We start from the raw sequence: 22,765 nt of genomic DNA, 5'->3' as shown, positions 1-22,765 counted from the left end.
ATAGGTGTGAATTGTGTTTTGTTAGCAATTATAGTCTGCTCTCAACCCCAGATTTACCTAGTAACCTGTATTTTTCAAATTTTAAAATAAGAATTTAGTTGAGATAAATGTTTACTTTCAGTGTCCCAGAAAAGACTTGCCAATGTAGACATGATAGGTGTATAGGTTAACGATCTCCGATCCTTAGCAATCTTTGATAACTTGGAATTTTTTTATTTGTACCTGTAGATCTGCCTTTTATATCTAGACAAAGTCTTGTAGTGTTAATATTACACTTAACTCTTCAAAGTACTGCTTGGCTTAATGGCTCCACGGAGACCTACTACATAAAGGTTAAGGGGTTTGAACCATCGATGCACCAGTACAACAGTCTTTTCCTCTAATTTGATCTCAACTTGTATATTTATTCCATATATTTATCTATCGTGGCCTAAGTTGCAATAACTTCATAAAATGCATGGATACCATAAAGAAAATATCTTTCTATTTTATTTCATTTATAAAGTTTGAACGATAAATAACATTTTAATGATGAAAAATATACTTTGAGGCTGAGAATCGGAGAACCTTAAGGGATACTGAACAATTAATAATCATTAAATGAAACTGTAAACATGTGTAGGTGTTGTTGCTAAATAATTAGTAAATTTTCATGACAAAATTTGTACATGTCATATCTGCTTTAATTCAATAAATGTATTTTTCTCAAATGTAATGTGTAATTTAATTAATTACATTTGCAAAGTAATTGTAATTTAATTAATTACATTTGGAAATCCTTGTAATGGTAATGGTAATTTAATTGAAGGTTTTAAGCAAGTAATTGTAATTTAATTAATTACTTTCAAATGTAATTGACCCCATCCCTGTTTGTAATATACTGTGATGTCATAATGCACATTTCCCGTACTTTTTGTCTGAACGGAGTTTATTGACAGCCTTAACTGTGCTGCGTAACAGAATCAATGATATGTTATAACAGTAATTCCTTTAAAATGTTATCAAAAACATGGTTTAATATTACATGTAAATACGTCAATTTTAATGGAGTTGGAGAAAAACACATGATGTATCGTATAGTGGTTTAAATCTATAACGTCATGGAAAAGTATATATAACGTTACACCTTTATGACGTCATAGTATACTGACAGAGCAATTGCGATTATAGAGAAATAATTGCAGCTCCTCCGTATGGGCTTACAGTGGGGAAGAACAATGGAAATGCAAATATTTCATTATATGGAGTGGTAACTTCTTTATATATGCAGTCGTAACTCTTTATGATGAGGTTGTAAACTGGTTCTCGCTGAAAAGTTTTAATGGGGAGGAGGTCCAGTTTTATTTTGAAAAAGATGCCGCGTTCATTGTGACGATGCACATTTCCTGGTCAACTTGTTGTTTGTTTTGAAAAGAGAGAGAGAGAGAGAGAGAGAGAGAGAGAGAGAGAGAGAGAGAGAGAGAGATAGTTTATCTGTCCTTTAACATCGATATCATAATATCAATCATTGAACCCATTTTGTGTGAAAAATCGAATGTATTTAATTTTAATTTTTTTCTTTTAATTTAAGCGTAAAAGAAATTACAAAAAATGAAGCAAACGTTTTAAAATCAAAGTCGAAAGACCTTTGTTTCGATGTACCAGGTAGATGCTACTCCTCGCTGAATAATGCCTCCAACACAAAAGGAATAGACAGATTTTTATTCATAGACATAAATAAAAGTTTTTTTTCATTTTTCTTGAAATTAATTTGATTTTTAAGAAATAATAATGAAATTGGTTGGTTTTAACCTCTTTTTATGGTTGTTTAATCCACTGTATAAAATTTAATCTCACCGGGCATGTATTTTTGTATTTTAAATCCTACAAAGAAGGTGTTGCAGTACGTCCTGTGCTATTTTCCATAAAGCTGTTGCAGATATCTTCATATCATTTTTATAAGATCATTTTATACGCAGATCAATACAAAATTTTCAAGGGGGAGGGGGGGGGGGGGTGCGATGAATACTGAAGTTTGCCGAAGGGGTGGGGGAGGTGGGTCCGAGGCAAATTTCATAGAAATTTTAATTTTTCTGGGGCGGGGTCCTCCCCGCGACCCACCCCAAACCCCATTCAAAACCCCCATGCATTAAACAAATTGTAAAATGGTTTCACTGAAAAATGTGACTGGTTTCATGGCATATCCGAATTTTGTTTCAAAGACTGATCACCGCTTATCAGGTATATAAAATTATAAAATCTTTTGGAGAGAACGGATTATAGAAAAGAACATGTTTCGGCAAAACTTTAATTTTTAAATACTCGATTAATAGGTTAATTCTATACTCTGCATAGTTGAAAATTAAGATACATCAAACCTCCTAGTCGAAAATATAAATGGTACACGCGCGGTATTTTATTTTCTAGTCTTTTGCGCAGTTTGAATGTAAGCATGCATGCAGTAGATTATATCAAGGTCTTGAATTTGTGACATATGATGCCATCTGTGCAGTGAAAAACAAATTTGAGATAGTGCATTTTGTAATCGTGCACAAAATTGTGTTCAATTTCCGATGCTATGAACCACATATACTATGACCACAGATGTACATATTGATTTACAAAATAATATACATATAAAAGGCAATCAAATTTCATGATGAGTGTAAAGAAGGATAGCGGCATTGAAGATATTTCTCAACAAAGTAAAAGGTAAGAAATCATTTTCCTTCGATCTGTGTTTGTACATAGTTTCAAAATAACATATAATAATTATTAACTTAACTTTGAACAAATGACCGCTGACTGCTACTAATAGAAACTAGTAGACAAATAAGAAAATGCCTTATTGAAGCGCCTCTTAATTTCTATCAATAATTAAGTCATCAAATGTGTAAAGTTATATATGCCTCATCTATTTATGAATAAGTAAATAACGAGGGAAGGGGGGCGACTTAAAGACCTGTGGTATGTGCATGAATATTTAAAAGCATTTTGTTATGGTGGATTATAATGACCCACAAGTTTTTATGTGAATATTTAAAGTATTCTTGAGCTAGTCTGTTCTTGGTGTCGGTATATACTTAATATTGTATGGGTTTGTCATCCGGTGTCTGTATAACAAAGTTGTTTCTTCGCGATGTATCAAACCATTGGCAATTCATGCATAAGAAATACGTCTATGAAAAATCACATATCTTTATATACATATCGGCTAATTACAGGAACCACTTATCGGTATATACCAGTATATACACATTGGTTAATTACGGGAATTTTACATATGGGTTAATTATGGGAATCACATATCGGTATAATTATTAAATGCTTGAGCATGCAGTCAATAGACCCGATTTTTTTCCCTTGATGCAGGGAACAGCTAAGTATGTAGTATGAGGGAACAGCTAAGTATGTAGTATGATCTATTGCCCGTGGGCAATAAATCATACTTAGCTGTTCCCTGCACCTTCGGAAAAATATTCGGTTCTATTGACAGCATTAAATAATTGTATAATAAAGAATAAAGGCAACTTCAATCAATAAAACACAAAATATTATTCTTTGAAAGAATTTTCCAGGTTTCCGTACCAATTTGCACAGATAGTGCTGCCCTCCGTTGCATGCACATCGAACACGTGTGTTGTTCATACAGAGTGCATAACGTCTGCATCTTTCTGAAATCCCGGCGGCACTACTACCAACACAGTAGATAGATGATAGTACACTGGCGTCAGGAGCAAATTGAAAGTGGGGGGGGGGGGGGGCTAGACTAATCCTCAGAAATATTGAGAAAAAGGTAATTTCCAAAAATCCGTGGGGGGGGGGGGGGGGGGGGGGTATACCTATACTTCCAAAAGAAAAAAAACTTACTTACCTAAATTTTTTTCTCCCCAAAATCATGAATATCCTAATCCGTGGGGGGGGGGGGGGGGGGCTCTGAATCCCACTTCTCAATCTTTCAAGGCAAATTTAGGAACAATAATCTTTCCTGCGAGAAAAAGTGGGGGGGGGGGGGGGGCTGAACCCTCTATCATGCTATGTTTCTAATGGTTAGGTATAACTTTGCAAAAAAAGTGGGGGGGGCTAAGCCCCCCTAGCCCCCCCCCCCCCCCGTTCCGACGCCTATGAAGTGGCATATTTTTAAAGATTATACTTCGAAAAAAAACCTCCGAAGTTAAAACACGGTGTTTTAAATCTTAGCAAACTTCATCGTGTCTAGTATAGCCGAGTGGTTACAGAGGATGTCCGAATAATCACCGAGACTAACTGCTTGGTATTTTTAAAGTTAATTTTTGAAAAGGTAATACCCTTATTCCGATGGTTTTGAAAATAAATGATGTCGGGATAAATAAGTTTCAAAACGCTTGTCATTGTAATATTTTACATGTGTGCTGATTTTTTCAACGTTACCGACTTTGATCACATTATAAACATTTGTAGCTGCAGATCTGTAGCTCTCTGGTTGAAAAATTCGGATAAACAAATTGTAGCTGCAGATCTGTAGCTCTCTGGTTGAAAAAATTCGGATAGACAAATTGTCTATCCGAATTTTTTCAACCAGAGAGCTACAGATCTGCAGCTAAAACATTAGCTGCTTAACGAGGAAGTAACGCATTAATCGATAAAGTCGTTTTCAAAATATATATACATATTGTTCGACATCGTTAAAAGCAAGCCGTGCAATAATGAATGAATCAGCAAAATACGGATAAGTTTGTTCCAAGCACCACGGTTTATATGGATGCTATGTAAATTATTTTGGATAACAATCAAGAGCAAAGTAACTCCTCAATTTAAACGTTTTTGAAGAGACAGAATTAGATTTATTAATTCAAAAAGCTCCAAAGAATTACATACACATTTAAAACACGATAGCAAGTAGAAATCAAATTGTTCTATGTTAATATCAAGATACATAAAGTGATCTTCCTAACTGTATGCGCGGATCTAGAAGCAGAGGGGGGTATTACATTTCTACAAAGATCTAGAAGCAGAGGGGGGTATTAAATTTCTACAAAGTACTATTATTTTTTGAAATTTATTTTACTTCTAAAATTAAACGCGTACTCTACTAAAAATTCATTCGATTTATCACACATCGATGTAACAAGAACAGAGAAAATCTCTCTCTCTCTCTCTCTCTCTCTCTCTCTCTCTCTCTCTCTCTCTCTCTCTCTCTCTCTCTCTTCAAAACAAACAACAAGTTGACCAGGAAATGTGCATCGTCACAATGAACGCGGCATCTTTTTCAAAATAAAACTGGACCTCCTCCCCATTAAAACTTTTCAGCGAGAACCAGTTTACAACCTCATCATAAAGAGTTACGACTGCATATATAAAGAAGTTACCACTCCATATAATGAAATGATCACATCATGTAAAGAACTGACCTCATAATATAATGACTCAACAACGGCATATAATAAAATTGTCACATCATATAAAGCATTTACAGTTGCATGTAAAGCTTTCACCACAATACATAAAGGTTTTACCACCATACATAATGGTTTTAATACACCATAACATGATGTTAATGCTGCACATAATGAATTGTTCACCTAATATCAAGAAGTTGCACTGCATAAAAGGATTTTGCAACTGCACATGAAGAGTGTACCATATAACATAACGATTGAACAATAGTTCATTATGAGTTTAGCTCTGTATGAAATGAGTTTATCATATCATATAAAGATTTATTCATAGCATGTAATGAATAAACTACTGCACATAATGATCTTACGACATAACGTAATGATGTTACCACTTCATATAAAGATTTTACCCCTGAATATAATGGTGAAATAATAGTATATAATGATGTTAGCTCTGCATATAATGATGTTAGCACCGCATATAATGATATTACCACTGCATGTAATGATGTTACCACTGCATGTAATGATGTTACCACTGCATATAATGATATTACTATTGCATATAAATGAAATACCAGTTCATTTAATATGAAATTGACCTTAAGGCAGCTATGGCGTTCCATAAAGATCAAAATAATCTGTTAAGTGTATGTCCTTGTAAAAAGAGGATAGAGAAAAGCTTCCCGATGTCAAACACATCGAATGTGTACAGTAATACTAACCACTGTAGGAAGAAATAATACACGCCCTATAAATATTGACATGCTGGATAAAAAAAAAACAAAAAACAAAAAAAAACAAAAAAAAAAAAACAACAAATTTAATAGAAATTAATGGTATAATTGTTTTAGAATATGTCTTGTTTATCTATGAAATGTTTTTTCCCACGTTAAACAATTGATTAATTCCCAACTCTCTACTCATAATTGTGTCAAAAATGTACGGCATGAACTCACATAGACAAGTGCATTGCGATCAGATAGTTGTTTCTATTATTCATTTTACCTGTATTAATATTTTCTATGTAAAATTGCCATGAATAATCATGCTTTTTTATCTAACCCTGAAATAGTGTCCGTGCTATCTGTCATCGAAACTATATAACGGCAGCATTCGATTTCCCTTCTCTATAAACTTTAAACACATCTGACGTAATCTGATCGCTACTTTGAATTCAAAGTCCGATAAATCTATTCTGTTTGTCATCAAGAAATTCTGCATCGCCGCCAGATAGAGTTTTCTCTGGTAGAATAAGATACCAATTTACTGGCTATGAGGACAATATCAAGTTTATTGTTCCCCTCGACAACAATTATTTTCCTCGGCTCGCCTCGTAAAAAAGTTGCTGTCTTTGGGGACAATAAACTTGTTATCGTCCTAATAGCCAGCATACAGGTATATAATATCTAACATTGTTGAATTTATTTGACTTCACAGTTGCAAGCAGAAGTCATTTTTAATGTGGTTTAATGTGTTTGTATAATAACCGGTAGAAATTTACTTTTGAGCATTTTTCATGACTTGTTTCTTTAATGTGATGTCATATTTAACATTTCCGTACTTCTTGGTTGGCGCAACTACAAAGTAGATTTTAACAGTGCTGCAGATTTTACTCAAGCTTTCACAGATGTTGGTATTATCAACTAGGGCTTGATGATTTTCATTTAATTTGGATTAAATAAGATGTAACTATTTGAAATGAAATATGCATCCACTAAGAATGAGTTCTCAAATCTAAATATTTTTGATGAATACATAATGATCGAAAGCATCATATAGTTCGAGTCTCATAGCTAGGTATGTTATGGCGCGACAGTATCTTGTGGGTGCTATAGTAAACATCAAACTATAGTCAAGCAAGAAACTTACATTCATATTAGCTACATGTATCGTTATGGAAGATTTCAAAATTATTAGCGATTTCGCTTTCTGACAGTTTTCTTTTCTACCCTTGAATATATTCATCAAGTCTGCTGTGTTACTGGGTTATAATATTAGTACACTAAAACGAGTTAAGTTAAGGTACTGGTCTCCCAAAAACATAGAAGTGTGAAACTTATGTATGCATGCTAGCTGTTGTCCTCTAGAAACTCTAGAAACTGATATATGGGTATCTGATCCGTCTGCTCGCGCAGCGGCTCCCGTCGGATAACAGCACCGCACTTTGATTACTCCAAAAGAGAACAACCCCTATATTTGTTCACGTAGACTCACTACAACCTATCAGAAGACCAGGATATATCAAGAGGCCAAGCTGCTAGTGAGAGTGTGGCCGACTGGTGAACATAAGAGGTCGAAGGTACCCAAGACTGACCAGCACTTGCTGACCAATGCACTTTATAGTGCTTTCCCTACGATATATATCGGGAACATATCTTTGTGATACTACATATTGTACTAGCACCCTACCCTAGGAGTAACCTACAGGAGAGCAGGACGGACTGATTTCATGTCCTTCTCTGGTAGTACTCGGGGTACAAAGACTTGTGCCAGGAATCATATTGTCGATATTCCTACTATCAGACTCATCATTGGGCGTCTTACTAATATCCAATTCCGAGGCTAACAAAGCATTAAAAGAAAGACGGAGTCATAACCAGAACACGTACTGGAATGCACAATTTATGCAATAAATAGCCTGTTTATGGTGAACTTTATCTTTTTTATTTAATTTTATTTACAAACATTGATAACACAACATATATACTTGTGGGAAAAAGCATATCGAGTATTCGTAGTTTTATCGATCACATGGTATTGTTTCGTTAGACAACAAACTGTAATGTTGTGAATAAATTTTGAATACAATTGAATTTCAAAATCTAAATTTTCACACAAAGGTCATAAATAAGAAATGAGATGGACATTATCAAAGATAATTGTATAACTGGTCATTAGCTTCCCATAATCGTAGTGTTACATGTATTTGGCTATCAGCCTTATCATATAAGTCATAGTATGTAAAGTTTTTTTTCTAATAACTACCTTTGGGTTAAGATAGCTCAACATGGATTTTGATGATATTTGTTCTGATCGGATAAAGTCAGTATTTTTCTAGCAAACCATACCACAACTGCAACAAAGATGAGTAAGGCGGTGAACAGATAAATGAAAAATATACGATGCCTTTCGCTGAACAAATTCATGGAGTGAGTGTTTCGCTCATCTACTTCAACATTTGTGGTTCCCGATCGTCCAATGCATTGGACATTGTTCTATTCATCGTAATGAGGATTCTCTTTGCTGTGCAATAGAAGATTGAAAATAAACATATCAATAAACCAATCGATTCATACAAGTTGTTACAAACAAACTTTTCAACTGTTTCATTTGACCAAACTTGGATGTTTGGTTTCATTCTGCGGACTTTATATCTGTCTAATTCTATCTATTGTGGAATGATTGGAATAAATGATAGCTCAAGGTTTGTGGTATTTGTTGGTAGCTACTCACGAACTTTACAAGCTCGACAAAAACAAATGAAAAAAGAAGAACAGTTTGGTTTTTTTACTCAAACTGAAAACAGACGCATCCTTGAAATTACATCGCCACGAAAAAGCAAAAAAAAAAACAAAACAAAAAAACCCCCCAAAAACTGAAAATTCGGCCTTAGCGATTTTAAATGATTCCCAAGCGTTTCTATACCAACATGTAAATGTTTCATATTTAACAATCCTATAACTCTTCTTGGTACAAGGTTGTTATTGTGCTGGTCACACAATGCAAGAAAAACTGTTTAACAAGTCTGTGACCAACTAAATTTATATCACGACCAAAAACGAATATTAAGTGATAATAATTCGTTGTTTATATTGCAATAAATGAGACTTCTAAAACCGATAAATGTAACATTATGTCATGAATGTTTAAACCATTTCCAAAATTCTGATATTTGATAACGATAAGATTTTATCATCATTACATACAATATACAAAAACATTACACAACTGAATGACAGAATGCACTACATTATTATGCAAGATTCACGTTCAACAGAAATTATCTGTCAAAAACTAAATGACAATTGACAAATTACTGAGTTGCTATGAACGTGTCTCTTTTCTGTTAAACCTTAAAGAAAAAAATATAATTTAAAAAAAAAAACATTGATCCTTGGATAAACGTTTGATACAGGACTATCAATCGTTTAGGAATCTCCCTTAACGAAACTAACAACTAACAAAAGCAACGACTTTAAAACAACATAAAAATGTATAGATTTAAATCCTTTGCACTATAATATTTTATAACATCCTCTTACGTTTAGAAGAATGTGTATTTCAGACTATTCAAGATTTTTTTCAATCTCCGATAAACATTTAGAGTAAGGTAATGGACACGCTTTGGAAGACCCAAATCAGTAGGATCAGCATAAAAATATATACTCTCAATGGAATTATTTTGAACAACTACGTTGAGTAAGTATATCTACCAGGAAATGTTATAGGGTGTAATGAAGAGACTAGGATTTGACAAAGGATGGTCAAATAGAAAGGACTTAAGAAATCTTAAATGCATCTAATAAGCCAAATCGTTTCTTTTCTGTGCGAGTTTAGTTCTGAATGAACAAATATCAAGTCAGCTGCCAATTGATATCAATTTCACCAAATAGGCGAGGTATAACAATTTAGAAGAGAATTAGACACAGTATGTACCAAAATAAATCTGGTTCAATATACAATACCACTAATATGTAAAGTGTTAAAGATGTTCGTTCCTTTGTTTTCGGGTAACGATTTTACTTCACCTCTAGTCTAAATATTGTGCATCGTATATCAATTATATTTTTAATATTATATTTTACAATGCCAAATAAACAATATTGAATAGTGTGGTCAAAAGAAAATAAAATATTTACAGAAATGAGTAGGCATTATATTTTGCGGCAGAAGGTTTTCAAAGACAAATAAACAATATTTATAATTTTAATGCCTAGCATGAGCTTTTAAGCGGTAAACTGGTATATCGTTTAACATCAGAACCCAGGATCATCGCTATCTGGACTATATGCCGTCCTTGGTTTTGTCAGTGTTCCACTAGACTGTACACAGAAAGAACATTCAATCTGTTTGTTGGTAATTACCTCTCACGTTTCCTTCAGTAATGGAAACATCCCTCGCAGCACAGACACACCTTGGAAAAAGGATCATATGAGAACGCGGTGGCGGTGGGAACCCCTTGATTGATTTTAAGGCGGACAAAATTTCAAACGTCCGACTGGTGAACTGGACCTTACTTAAAAGGTGGAGATTACCCATGGCTGACCAGCACTTGCTGATCCAGTCACTCCATAGTGTTTTACCCTACCATATATATATATCGAACTACATATTGTGCTACCACCTTACCCTGGAAATAACCTACATGTCCAAAAGAAATGTAGGACGGACCGAATGCACGTCTTGTTCTAGCGGTACCCAGGGCACAAAAACCTGTGTTGCAAGTATCATATTATTTATAATCCCTACTCTAAGTCTCATCGATAGTCGTCTTAGTATTATCAAATTCCAAAGCTAACAAAGCCTGATTTAAAGGTTTGACTCACAACAAAGAACACTTAAAGTAATACACAACATATGCAACAAATAGTCCTTTATGGACTAAATCTCTTATTTTTAATTATATTTTATAAAATGAATAACACAGATTTGTGGAGAAAAAATATGTAGATAAAAGAAATGCATAACCATTAAGATGCATAACTTTGTAAGAATCTAATTGTACCGTTAGACAAGAAACATTTCTGACGTGAATAAATTTCAATTACAATATAATTGTTGCAATATGCACACACACATAAATAAAAAATGAAGAAAACATTATCAAAGATATTAGGAAAACTTGTCTTTAACTTTTTATAATCTTACTTTTACATGTATTTGGCTATCAGCCCTATCATACAATTGAAAGTATGTAAACATTCTTTTAATAACAACGCTCAGGTAAAGACAGCTCAACATGGCTCTTGAGGAGATTTGTTCTGATCAGATAAAGTCCGTCTTTTTCTAACACTCTCTCATCTCTGTTGTTGAAAACATTCTATTTCAAAGGTCAGTCAAAACATTACGTTGAAGCTTTTCTTGTGTTAACGCCTACTAAAAACTTTTACGTAGTTCACTGTATGCTGTGTCTGTCTAACCTGTAACCTCATGGTTTCTGATGGTAAATGTTAAGTATATTATTGGAGGTTTTAAGGTTACCCGAGTCACTCAGATGACTGATGACCATTCCTCGACGTGCGTCATTAGTTACCAAATTTAAAATGTATGGCCCTTTAGTAACGCCACTCCCGTGGCCTCATAGGCAAGGTGGAATATAAGAGTATGCAAACATATCACCAAATTTTGAAAGATCTTGTTCTCTTATCTCAAATTATTTGGGGGGGGGGGGGGGGGGGGGACTGTTCATGTGATTTGAACTCTTACATCTTCGATTTATGATTTATATATATCGATAATTTTGTACATTACCTCAATAACGCTCTTTATGAAAATGCCATTAACATTTGTCACATTTTTCGTCATATACGTTTTTTGCATTTGGCATATATTTTATAAGAGTTCCTGCCTCTGATAATGGCTGAAGCGACTCTATTTTTGTTGTTGTTTCGTTTCTTTCTTTTCTTTAAATTGATAATTGATTACGACAAAAAAGTACACTCTGTGAAAAGTGAGTTTCTTGACACTGGTGTCAACGTTTCTCTTATCAGGCTAATTATGAATTACCTGGATGAAGAAAAAACACGTGCATTTTCCGTACCACGTTTTCTCCGGAACGTTCTTCCATAGTACGTCAATTTTTTAAAAAACAATTAAGGATGACGTTTACTCAGAATGAAAAAAAAATCCACTGATGATAATGAAAAACCATCTATTGTGTGTTATAGACCTTTGCTTGTATTGTTATTTTTCACTTTCAGAAAAGTAGGTCAATGACCTACTCTTTGAGTTAATGGCCATTGAATATTTATTGAAAATTCAAGAAAAATCCCATAAAATTTTACACTACGATTGAGATTTTCTTAATTATAAAAATATTACAAATAAATAAACACTTTAAAAAAATAAGATACAGTTTACGAATGGTAGTGGCACTAAATTAGTACACAACATAAAGTTTTCAGCATCAATTTTTAAAAATAATTCAGTCCGAATTTCCTCTATCAGTTTTCAAATCCCTACCCATTTTTGATTCAATTTTACAAAAAAATTGAATGATGATAATACAAAAACATTTATGATATTGAACTACTTATATTGACCTTATTCTGTTGGCATAAAATTTATATGAGGTCAATGATCAAAATTTTGAGATATGATGTCTTTTATCGTTTTTAAGCATTTTTCAATATTATTATTATTCGTGCCATAAGATTATTTTAATGAATAAGTGAGGTAAAACCAACGGAAAATATGCAAAATTACGTAGACTTAAATATAAAATCCTAACTTTTAATATTAGACTACTGCCAAAAAACTTTTAGCAGAAAACAAAATCTGCAAAATTTAGTCCGAATTTCCTCTGTTTGGCTAAAAGTCAATTTTTGTTTGAGCATAATTCCATAATAAAGTAAAACTATTGAATGTTTTGTCAATAATAATTCATTTCATAAATACTTTTTGTGTTTAGAACAAATTTCAATCATTACATTGAACTTTTTAACAGTCAGAATTTGAGAGCTCAAACCCTGAGTAAATAACACCCTTAAATTGACGTCTCCTTTCGAGTGTAGATACTCAAAGTGTCGGTGATTTTGGTAAACAGGCAGCGGGTAGGAGATACATGTAGTTATGCAGACTCCGGACTGACTTGAGACGATGTATTTTTATCTACTAGACATTTATTTTTTTCACTTACTCTTAAAGATTTTCCTGATTTTAGGTATATTGATAATAGTATCGACATATAAAACAGAGAGTCTTTTATATTGTGTTACGTTTTAAGCGCTACTAACACATGATATCTCTCATAGCAAGCAATATCTTATCACCGATGTCGAACTTTCACTTCATTTATTAAATTTGTTGAAATGAAGAGCGTCAAACGATATGGTTGTTTCCCATTTCTGAAAGTTTGTTAATATATTTAAGCTATATCTTAGCAGAGCTGTGTTGCAAACTCTTTGTATTTATACTGAACTTACTACTACTATCCTTGATACTGCTAACAAGAATCTCCTTCGTCAGTTTGGATAATTGTGTTCATAATTAACTAAAGCAGTACATTACCTCTTACGCAAATGTCATTTTATGAATGACATAAAGCGTATTTGGTTTTTATAACATAGATTACTATCGTCTAAACAACAAAAATATTAAACATTATGCATTAGTCAATCAGATGATATGCTTTGAAACAGTTTGGAACATCGAACAATGTTAAAAAATATTCGCTGCAATTAACCATACAAAAGTTATAACAAAGTTATTAATGAATGAGTATCCAGATATAACTAAATGAAATTAATTAAACATTTTCATATTCTTTATATAAAGAAATGCGTAACTTATGTTTGTAAAAAAACACAAAAACCGGCAATGTGATGCTTTAAAACAAAAACTACTTTAAAATCAAAATCGCAGATTTTGTTTATCAATTTCAATCAATTACTTTGTATTATATCAGGAACATTTGTTTAAAAATCAAAATAAACACGTTTTAGTCAATCAAAAATTGAGCAACATTAAGATATTTGAAAGTTCTATAATATAATTTCATATCAATTTGTACAATTCTATCTACTCTGACAACATAGGAGGAGTAACTCTACATAGCATAAATCTTTAAGAAATTGTGTATAAGCCATCGAATTCTTCTTTGAATTTGTATTTCGTTTAATGGATTTTTGAGATGGTTCACACATTTTTGTTTATTGTCAGTGTTTCATAGTACAAACGTAAATCGTTTACATATGTTTGCAGTCATTGTCGTGACATAAATTGTACGTATGTGAGATATCTAAAGCATTTTTTTGTAATAATATGAATGAAAGGTTAGTTTTAAAATTCTTACCGTTAATAAATAAGAAATAGCTGGGATAAATTCAATCCATTATGTCTGCAATCCCAATTAATATTAGGACAATTCTAAACAAACTTTAGGAAATCATAATTAACGAGCTTTTTAATGGTTTTGAATTCATCTCATAAGATTGAGCTGGATAAACCACATAACACCTGAAAAAAGGATTGAATTATATCATTGATATAAATACCTGAAATAGGTAACTTATACTAATTTTTTCAAGGATATTGTAATATAAAATTCTGGCATTATTAGGTATCACAGCATTAAATTTCAACAGTTTCTAAAAAAAATAATTTTTCTGTATTTTCTAACAATTTTAGAGTGCTTGATTTAAGTGGTTGTTTCTTGGTGGCAGTACAATTAAGTTTTCAGTTTTTACAAAAAAATACAAATGCACTCTACTCATTAGTACTTTACAAACCATGATTTAAACATCCTATGATAAAAGAGTATAATTTTCGTAAAATATGGTGTGTTGACACAAATTAATAAAAAAAATGTTATAATTGGTCCAATGTCTAGAATATGTACTCACTCCTAGAATTTCGAAATACTTCAAAAGGAGAAACTATTATCGCTTTAACTAGTGGCTGTCGGTTGTCAAATGTTTATCCTCTATGCAGTCTTGGAACGCTAAAAGACCCTAACACACTTTTCTTAATTGGATTGGAAAACATCAGTGTGTTTTCGCGTGTCAAAAAAATAAATCTTGTAATAAGATAGTAGATCTTCCCCAAATCCGGTGAAGGATTTAAAAAACAATTGTCAATTATCATCTACTATAAAAGTATGCAATCAAAATGTAGCCTTCAGAAAACTTGGAGTAGATGTTGTAATTGCTCCGAGGTCATACACTGTATTACAAACAGGATTTTTTGTAAATTTTATTTCCGCAATTCATGACCATCTACTTTAGACAAAAATAGCAATCCCAATAAGTACCTCTACTTTTTTTTATTAATTCTGATTCATTTCACTTTTCTGTCTTAATGCTATGAGTATTTCGAAGAATGATTATAAATTGCTTACCGGATTTTTGTTAACTTTTATTTCCACAATTTTCATAAAACATATTGAGCTGATATTAACGTATTGTTTAAAACACGTGCTCAATATCACATGCCATTAAAATAAGGAAATGAGATGGGTTTTTCCTTCATACATATATAAAACAGGGGATTTGCAATCTGAAGAACTGTCTAAAGCACCAAGTAATCATGCAGCGCCTACTTGGATCCATCGTTATTCTAGCGACTGTGTTCACGTTCTGTGAAGGTATGTCTTTTGTTTTTTTAATTCAAACAATATAATATAATAAAAAAAAAATCATTGAATACTTAATAACGTTTATTGAATGCAAAAAATTAGATAAAAATTAACGATGTACTATGTTTACACATTTTCTTTATATACTTGTATATTAAACTTTTCGATTAAACTTCATGAATTGCCAACAACGTATAGGAATTTTAACATTTTAAATAAAGAACGACTTTGTTCGCAAATACAATCCTTTGCTAGATCAAATGCTGACTGCAGTTTTTTTTATTGTTAAGCCACTGCTACAAACTGAATTGTTTACGGAATATTTCGCTTTTCCGCTCACGGCAAATGCAAAAGACATGTATGACCGGTCAGCAGAGAATGCTTTCTCCCTGGCACCTGTACTAACATCCTTTTATTGTAGTTTTGTAGAGGTCTATGCTTGCTTTGTTTCCTGTTCTGAATTTTTCCGTTGAACAATTAATTTAAATTTTGACACTGTTCGTTATGACCATATTTCGTTTTAACGTGAAAGTTGATAGAGTGGTACAAAACAAATATAAACATTTCAAAAGTAAAAACAGCAGGAAGTAGTTTTTACTATATGTAAATCGGTTTAGGGATGATTGGCCTCTTTTAGAAATGGTTGGATGTTTAAGGCTTAGTCAGAGAAAATTGTTTTTATAATTGTTTGATAATAAAGAATCCAACGGGCAAGAGCAACATCATTTTGTTTATTCATTGTCCTAACAAACTATGTAATACACCAAAATTCTCGAAACAAATTCTTTAAACCTGCATTTGTAAGTGTTTACTCCCTAAATATATCTTTTCTGAAAATTTAACTGCCTTTTTTTTTTTTGCAGCTACCATATCTTCGGCATGTTTGCGGTGTATTTGTAACGTATGTTTATATTACCTGAATTTGTTTAATTAATTTTAAAATGCTTTACCTTTTTATAAAAAAAAAAAAAAATGAAAAACGAGCATATAAAACAATTTGTGTCTTTCTTTCAATGTAAGGTGGAATCGGGATGCAGACCCATTGGTTGTCGCTATGACGTGTACTCATACTCCTGTGGCTACTTCCAAATCAAAGAGAATTACTGGGAAGATTGTGGAAAACCTGGAACAAGTAAGAAAAACACAACAACAACCCCCCCCCCCCGAAAAAAAACAAACAAACAAATAAACAAAAACAAAACAAAACAAAACACAAATGAAAAACAAACAATCAAACAAACAAAAGCTAAAAATTGAAATACCCAAGTAATTAATCAAATTTTTTTTCCCAATTATTAATTTGTACTGAATGTTTTATATATATTTTACTTGTAACAATTTTTATAGTATTATATATACGGATGAAAATATCAAATTACTGACAAAGACTGACAAAACCTTGTAATGATTTATCTAAAATGGGTTCTTGATCAACATACTTGACCTACCGGTTTCTCTTTGTGTATTTGAAAAAGGTTTTAAGGCGTGTGCTAATGACTACACGTGTGCATCCAACTGTGTCAGAGCCTACATGAAGCGTTATATTGGAGGAAGTGGCTGTCCAGCAAACTGTGAAAGTTATGCACGAATCCACAATGGTGGCCCGCGAGGATGTCGACATCCATCCACTCTCAGATACTGGGAGAAGGTGCATCAGCAAGGTTGCAATGTGAACAGTTAATTGTACAGCCAATATGTTTGAAGTGTAAATTGTACAGGCAAAATAATTAAAAATATGCAATTCAAAAGAACAACAAACTTGAAAGGTCGAATGCATGTTTCATTGTCCATTCAATAAAGTTAAAGAAGAATTATTATCATGCGTATACATAGAGTAACCTAATAAATCAATGTAATTATAACCTTTTGTTTTGTCACTGGCAGTCTACGGCATTTTTTCCGGTGGTAATATCCATTTGATGATCAATGGCACATGTACAGTCAGATTCAAACCCTAAAGACATTTTGTTAACACTAGCGCATACGAGGCAGAAAGTAATGTTAACGACGTTGTGTGCACCATATTGCCGTTTGTTCTTTGCTGGTTAAAGAGATTTTAGTTACAATCTTCCTTCCATGACAATGCCACAATTTAGCTCGAGAGATATACAAGCGTAAACAAGAAACTGTGCATTATTTGATATATGAAAAAAAACATTTAAAAATAACAATGAACAGATTTTATTTTTTTGTAATACTGTTAACACATATATTCGTAACAACATCTCATAACACATTAATGTCAACGTCGAATAACGTCAATTTCAGCACCTTCGAAAGTCACTGTTATTTGAAATTGAATTAACAAAATTAATAACGCGTTTGACCACCATTTGCGTTCATGCATGCTTGACAGCGCCGCCTCATTGATGCCACTAAAGTGTTCAGAAATGCTTGAGGGATGTTGTTTCAGATGTTGATTAAAGCCTGGCCTAAATCAGCCAATGTCACTGGCTGATTTGGTAAACGTCTTTCCATTTCATCCCAGACGTGCTCGATCGGCGACAAATCGGGGGAAACAGCTGGCCAAGGCAAGACATCTAGATTTTGTTGAAGAAATAAGTCCCTTACTACACGTGCAACGTGTGGCCTTGCGTTGTCTTGCTGCAGAGTGTCTCTGTATGAAGGGTATCACACGACGCTGAATGATTTCATCGCGATAGAGTACGCCGGTAAAATTTCCATTGACAATTTTTAGAGGGGTTCTTCCACATGCTGATATTCCACCCCACACCATAACGCTACCTCCACCAATTTGTCGACGTTGCACAACACAAGCGTCCAGGTAACGCTCCCCAACGCGACGATACACCCTACAACGGCCGTCACTGCTATCCAAATCAAATCTGGATTCATCAGTGAACAGAATATTGGCCCAGTTCTATATTCTGAATCGCAGATATCGTGTGCACCACGCTAGTCTGGCGATACGATGACGTTGAAGCAGTGCTGAGCGCACCGCTGAACGTCTTGGTCTGATGTTTTGCTCGCGCAGACGATTACGCACAGTTCTTTGACAAATTGGCCGAAGCCCTGGAATGCTACGGGCAGTCAAACTAACTGTCTAGAAACGGTTTCTCAGATGCACAAGTCTCATGTGGTTGTCCTGTCGACTTGACGTCACACAAAGTCGCCCAGAGCGCGGTCGATCCTGAGTGTTGCCATATTGTTGAAAACGTCTCCATAATGACTGGATGGTGTTCCGATGAACTGCAAAGTGTCCTGCTACAGTATTTTGTGCCATTCCAGCTTGTAGCATCCCAACACCACGAATACGTTGGTTTTCGTTGAGTCGTGGCATGGTAAAGGGGTAAATTTTGTTGAAACTAAAGTGATTTCCTTAACCAAAAAAAGTTTAAACAAATCCTATACAGTTTTTATTCTAAACAGTGTTGGCAAGTAAAACTCGTGAGTACAAATTCTTCAACAAACAACAGGTGCTCACTAACCATGAACAAGTCCGTTCACACAGAAGGTTACCATCCGATATTGTCAAAAACATTGTCATTATCTATTGTTTAAATTTTATAAATACAAACAATTGATAAAGAAAAATTATACTAATTGTTTATAATGCACAGTTTCTTTTTTCCGCTAGTATATATAAAGTAATCTGAAAAATGTATGTTTCATATTTAAGGAATATTTACTACAGTACTATCGAGGTTAAGGCAAAGTGAACATACAACTGATGGTTTTGCTTTTCGTAACTGATTTCTTGAAAGTGTTGAGTCGTTGTCAAAATCGTTTAGCGCTATCATACAACAAAAATAATGTTGAAGAGCCTACTATTCCGAAAAGAAAAATAGTGAACTACACAATAGGATAAACTAAAGAGAAGGAATGTAAATAATTAATTGATGTACAAGTCAAGTTGATAAAGCTGAATGAATTTTATAATAAAGGGTCAACATGCTCCTGATGGAGTTATCATCAAATATGGAGATACGGTCAGTGGAAAAAAAGCTAGCAGTTAAGTATAATATGACTTTGAAACAGATTGCATTTATACTGCTTAAAAAAAGTAAACAAAGGCTATAAAGATAAACTTATACAAATATGATATTTGAAGAAATTATTTTGATTCTGAATGATTTAATTTAGGCATTGTGTTTAGATATATACCTGTAATGGCAATAAGAATTTACAATTCACGGTTAACAATACCTCGTGAGTACATTGATAGAATTTTCTAATATTGATGCTTATTATGAAAAAAAAAATCATTCTATACAGTTTGGAAGTAATGTTGTTGATGCGTTGTTATTTATTTAATATAAGTTTATTGAACTAAGAACCCGGATAGATAGAAATGCCAAATATCTGCACGGAAATATTTAATCTTCGTTCATATTTTAACTTTATAACTCGGTAATTCAACAAGTATGTAGGTGATAACACGCACTTTAACTGATTCAGAGATAATCTGAACAAAGGTATAACGTTAACCTTGTTCGATTAACATAAAGGCTATATAATGTATGTCATAGAATGGTATATATAATAACCAAAAAAAAAAATTGCGGACCGAAAACGTGATCTTAAAACATAAAAAAAAGTGTTGGAAAAAAACAACAGTATAATAATAATTCATGATTTATATAATTTATGACTTGATTTATGGATCATTATCATCAACATGAGCATCATCATCATTATAACATCACAAACGCCGTATATTACTCAGTATATATATTATTGTGTATCAGGTTATTTTCGATGGCTTGAACTTTTTAATCTCTTGTGAAATGACAGTACCGATTGCAATCTTTTCAATTACGAAATAAATTTACCCTCTTTATCTTTCAAACACTGAGCTGTCAACACTCTCGATCTTGTAATAGAAGGTTATTGTTTTTCAATCTTGATTAATCAAAGTGATTGCTCTGTAGGTACATGACCCCTCAAGCGTATGCTGTCATGTTTAAATTGCATTGTGAGGTCTCTTTAATTGTCAGAAAAAAAAATGATTGTCAGTTGTCGAGTTATTAGCAGGATACAGAGCTCGCAATTCTGTTAACGTTAACAAAATTCATTAAAAAAAATAATTGTAACAAATTGTTAACTTATTGTTTAAAACCAATTATAGATTAAAAGAAATCCTACAAGAAAGTGTTATCGGTATACTTGACTAAAGTAAACAAAAACAAGATACACATCTTTATTTACATTACAAAGACTTGTGACATGTATAATGCTTAGAAATATACGAATGACACCCACATTTTAAATGATCATGATAAAAAAATTACTTCATCATTGTTAACAGAAAAATGAAAACATTTCCTGTTCTACTCGAAACTACGCTCTATATTGGTGAAATGTACTTTAGAAGTTGGAATTGCGAATGAAACCAAGTTTGACTTTTTTTATCATGTTACATATTTAAACTTTCGGGAACTTTATTTTGTTTTTCATGATTTTGATCGGCATAACATTTTCGATTATATTTTTAAACACTTTTAATATATCCTGTTACGATCATTTGTAAATAAGGGGAATGATTTAACTTCAGATGACTATTTATAAGTCAAGCTTCAATGGCCTTGATTTAACATAATATAATTAATAAATGTATCGTGAACTCTTTGTAATATATTTACTGTAAGGTATCCAGCTTTATGTTTCCTTTATTGCTACTTTATTACTTACATGTAACAAGTACATGCAAAGCAACAGTTATGATAACAAATATAAGCAAACATTAAGCAATATAATGGCACATCAGAATTGTGCTTAAACAAACTGAAAACAAAAAATCAAAGGTAAACAAAAAAAATAACAACAGAAAAGCACAAAAGCGATGGTTATTGATTTGAAGAATAGAAACCTGTTCTCTTAAATGTGATCACCAGTTTTGAATGATAACAAAATGGAGTGACATTTTTATATCTTATTCCTTCTTATTTGACTTCCGGATGTTCACGTTGTGTTTTTCTTTTACTTCATCAGGAAGTGGTGAGTTGTTTGTTATCAACATAAACCTGTAAACTGTGTTGTAAATTGTGTCGTGTAGGTTCTGATACAGTTGCCTACATATACAAAGTCATTGGAACAGGTCTTGTAACCTTAAAAAAAAATAAAAAAAATAATATATGTTCATTGCAAATGCACAACGATTTATTTTTCAAACAACCTGCTACATAAATAATCGTTACTTGTTAAGTTTAATTCATAAATGAATATTCAAACGAAATTAAGAAAAGAGTGCGAATTTTATCAAGAAAAGAAAAGGTTAATTGTTATATTCAGTAGTATATTCTCACTATATAAATCTATATAGATGAATAGTCAATAATTGTAATATTAGCTTGTCCGAAAAGTATTGACCGGTCAATATTTTCTTGATATTGACCGGCTAGGAATAATATCTAGAGACCATTCCCTGTATTTCTAATAATCGCCTCTGGTTTGTTGGTTTGTAAACGATGACGTGAATGACTCTTCGCGACTCCAAAACAAGGTGACATCATAATAAACAGTCAGTCAAAGCAAGTAAACAACAGACGCGCAATGCGACAGTTTGCTATCATAAAGGATACAAGGATTTGCGAATTACTGTGAAGTAAAATCAAGTAGAAAATCTGTGTGTTGATTCTTTTGGTCGGTGGAATAACACCAGTGACCGTTTGATGCTGAGGATATTTTGGAAATGAACTTTGCACAAAATTGAATACGTGAATTCTTTGTTGAACTGAGACAATTACGGCAATCTGTTTTCAATTACTTTCTTAAATTTTGGTTTTTATTTCTTCATATAACAAAACAAATGTTGACTGTGTTTTCGGGCAACTTTGATTATATTAGCCCCCGTGGGACGAACATATTGCCCTCCGCTTCGGGCCGGGCAATATTTCATCCCTATGGAGCTAATATAATCAAAGTTGCCCTCAACCCCAGTCTATATTTGTATATTGCTGTTCAAAACAGTACATACATGTATCTACCATAAATGGTTCTCTTTGTTTTTCATATTAAAATTATATTCATAAAAAATCGTAACTTGTTCAGTTTGAAAGACTAACAAAGGTACAAAAGAAATGAAGAACTTTTGCTAATTTTATCAAGATAAAAGGCAATTAATTAATGTTAAAACAGTACATAACTACTA

The 22,765-nt window shown here is 32.8% G+C and overlaps 1 protein-coding gene across 1 annotated transcript; it reads left to right on the top strand.

Annotated features, from left to right (window-relative positions):
* Nucleotides 1–15,468: 15,468 nt before the first annotated feature.
* On the top strand, nt 15,469–17,518 carry LOC105332059 (lysozyme-like). Its single transcript, XM_034464672.2, has 4 exons — nt 15,469–15,663; nt 16,518–16,555; nt 16,675–16,786; nt 17,130–17,518. Exons 1-4 carry the CDS (start codon nt 15,606–15,608, stop codon nt 17,333–17,335), a joined length of 414 nt encoding a protein of 137 aa, XP_034320563.2. The 5' UTR covers nt 15,469–15,605; the 3' UTR covers nt 17,336–17,518.
* Nucleotides 17,519–22,765: the final 5,247 nt, after the last annotated feature.

The sequence above is a fragment of the Magallana gigas genome, chromosome 1 (assembly GCF_963853765.1).
Source record: "Magallana gigas chromosome 1, xbMagGiga1.1, whole genome shotgun sequence".
Lineage (NCBI taxonomy): Eukaryota > Metazoa > Mollusca > Bivalvia > Ostreida > Ostreidae > Magallana > Magallana gigas.
This window is presented reverse-complemented; position numbering and strand designations above follow the sequence as displayed.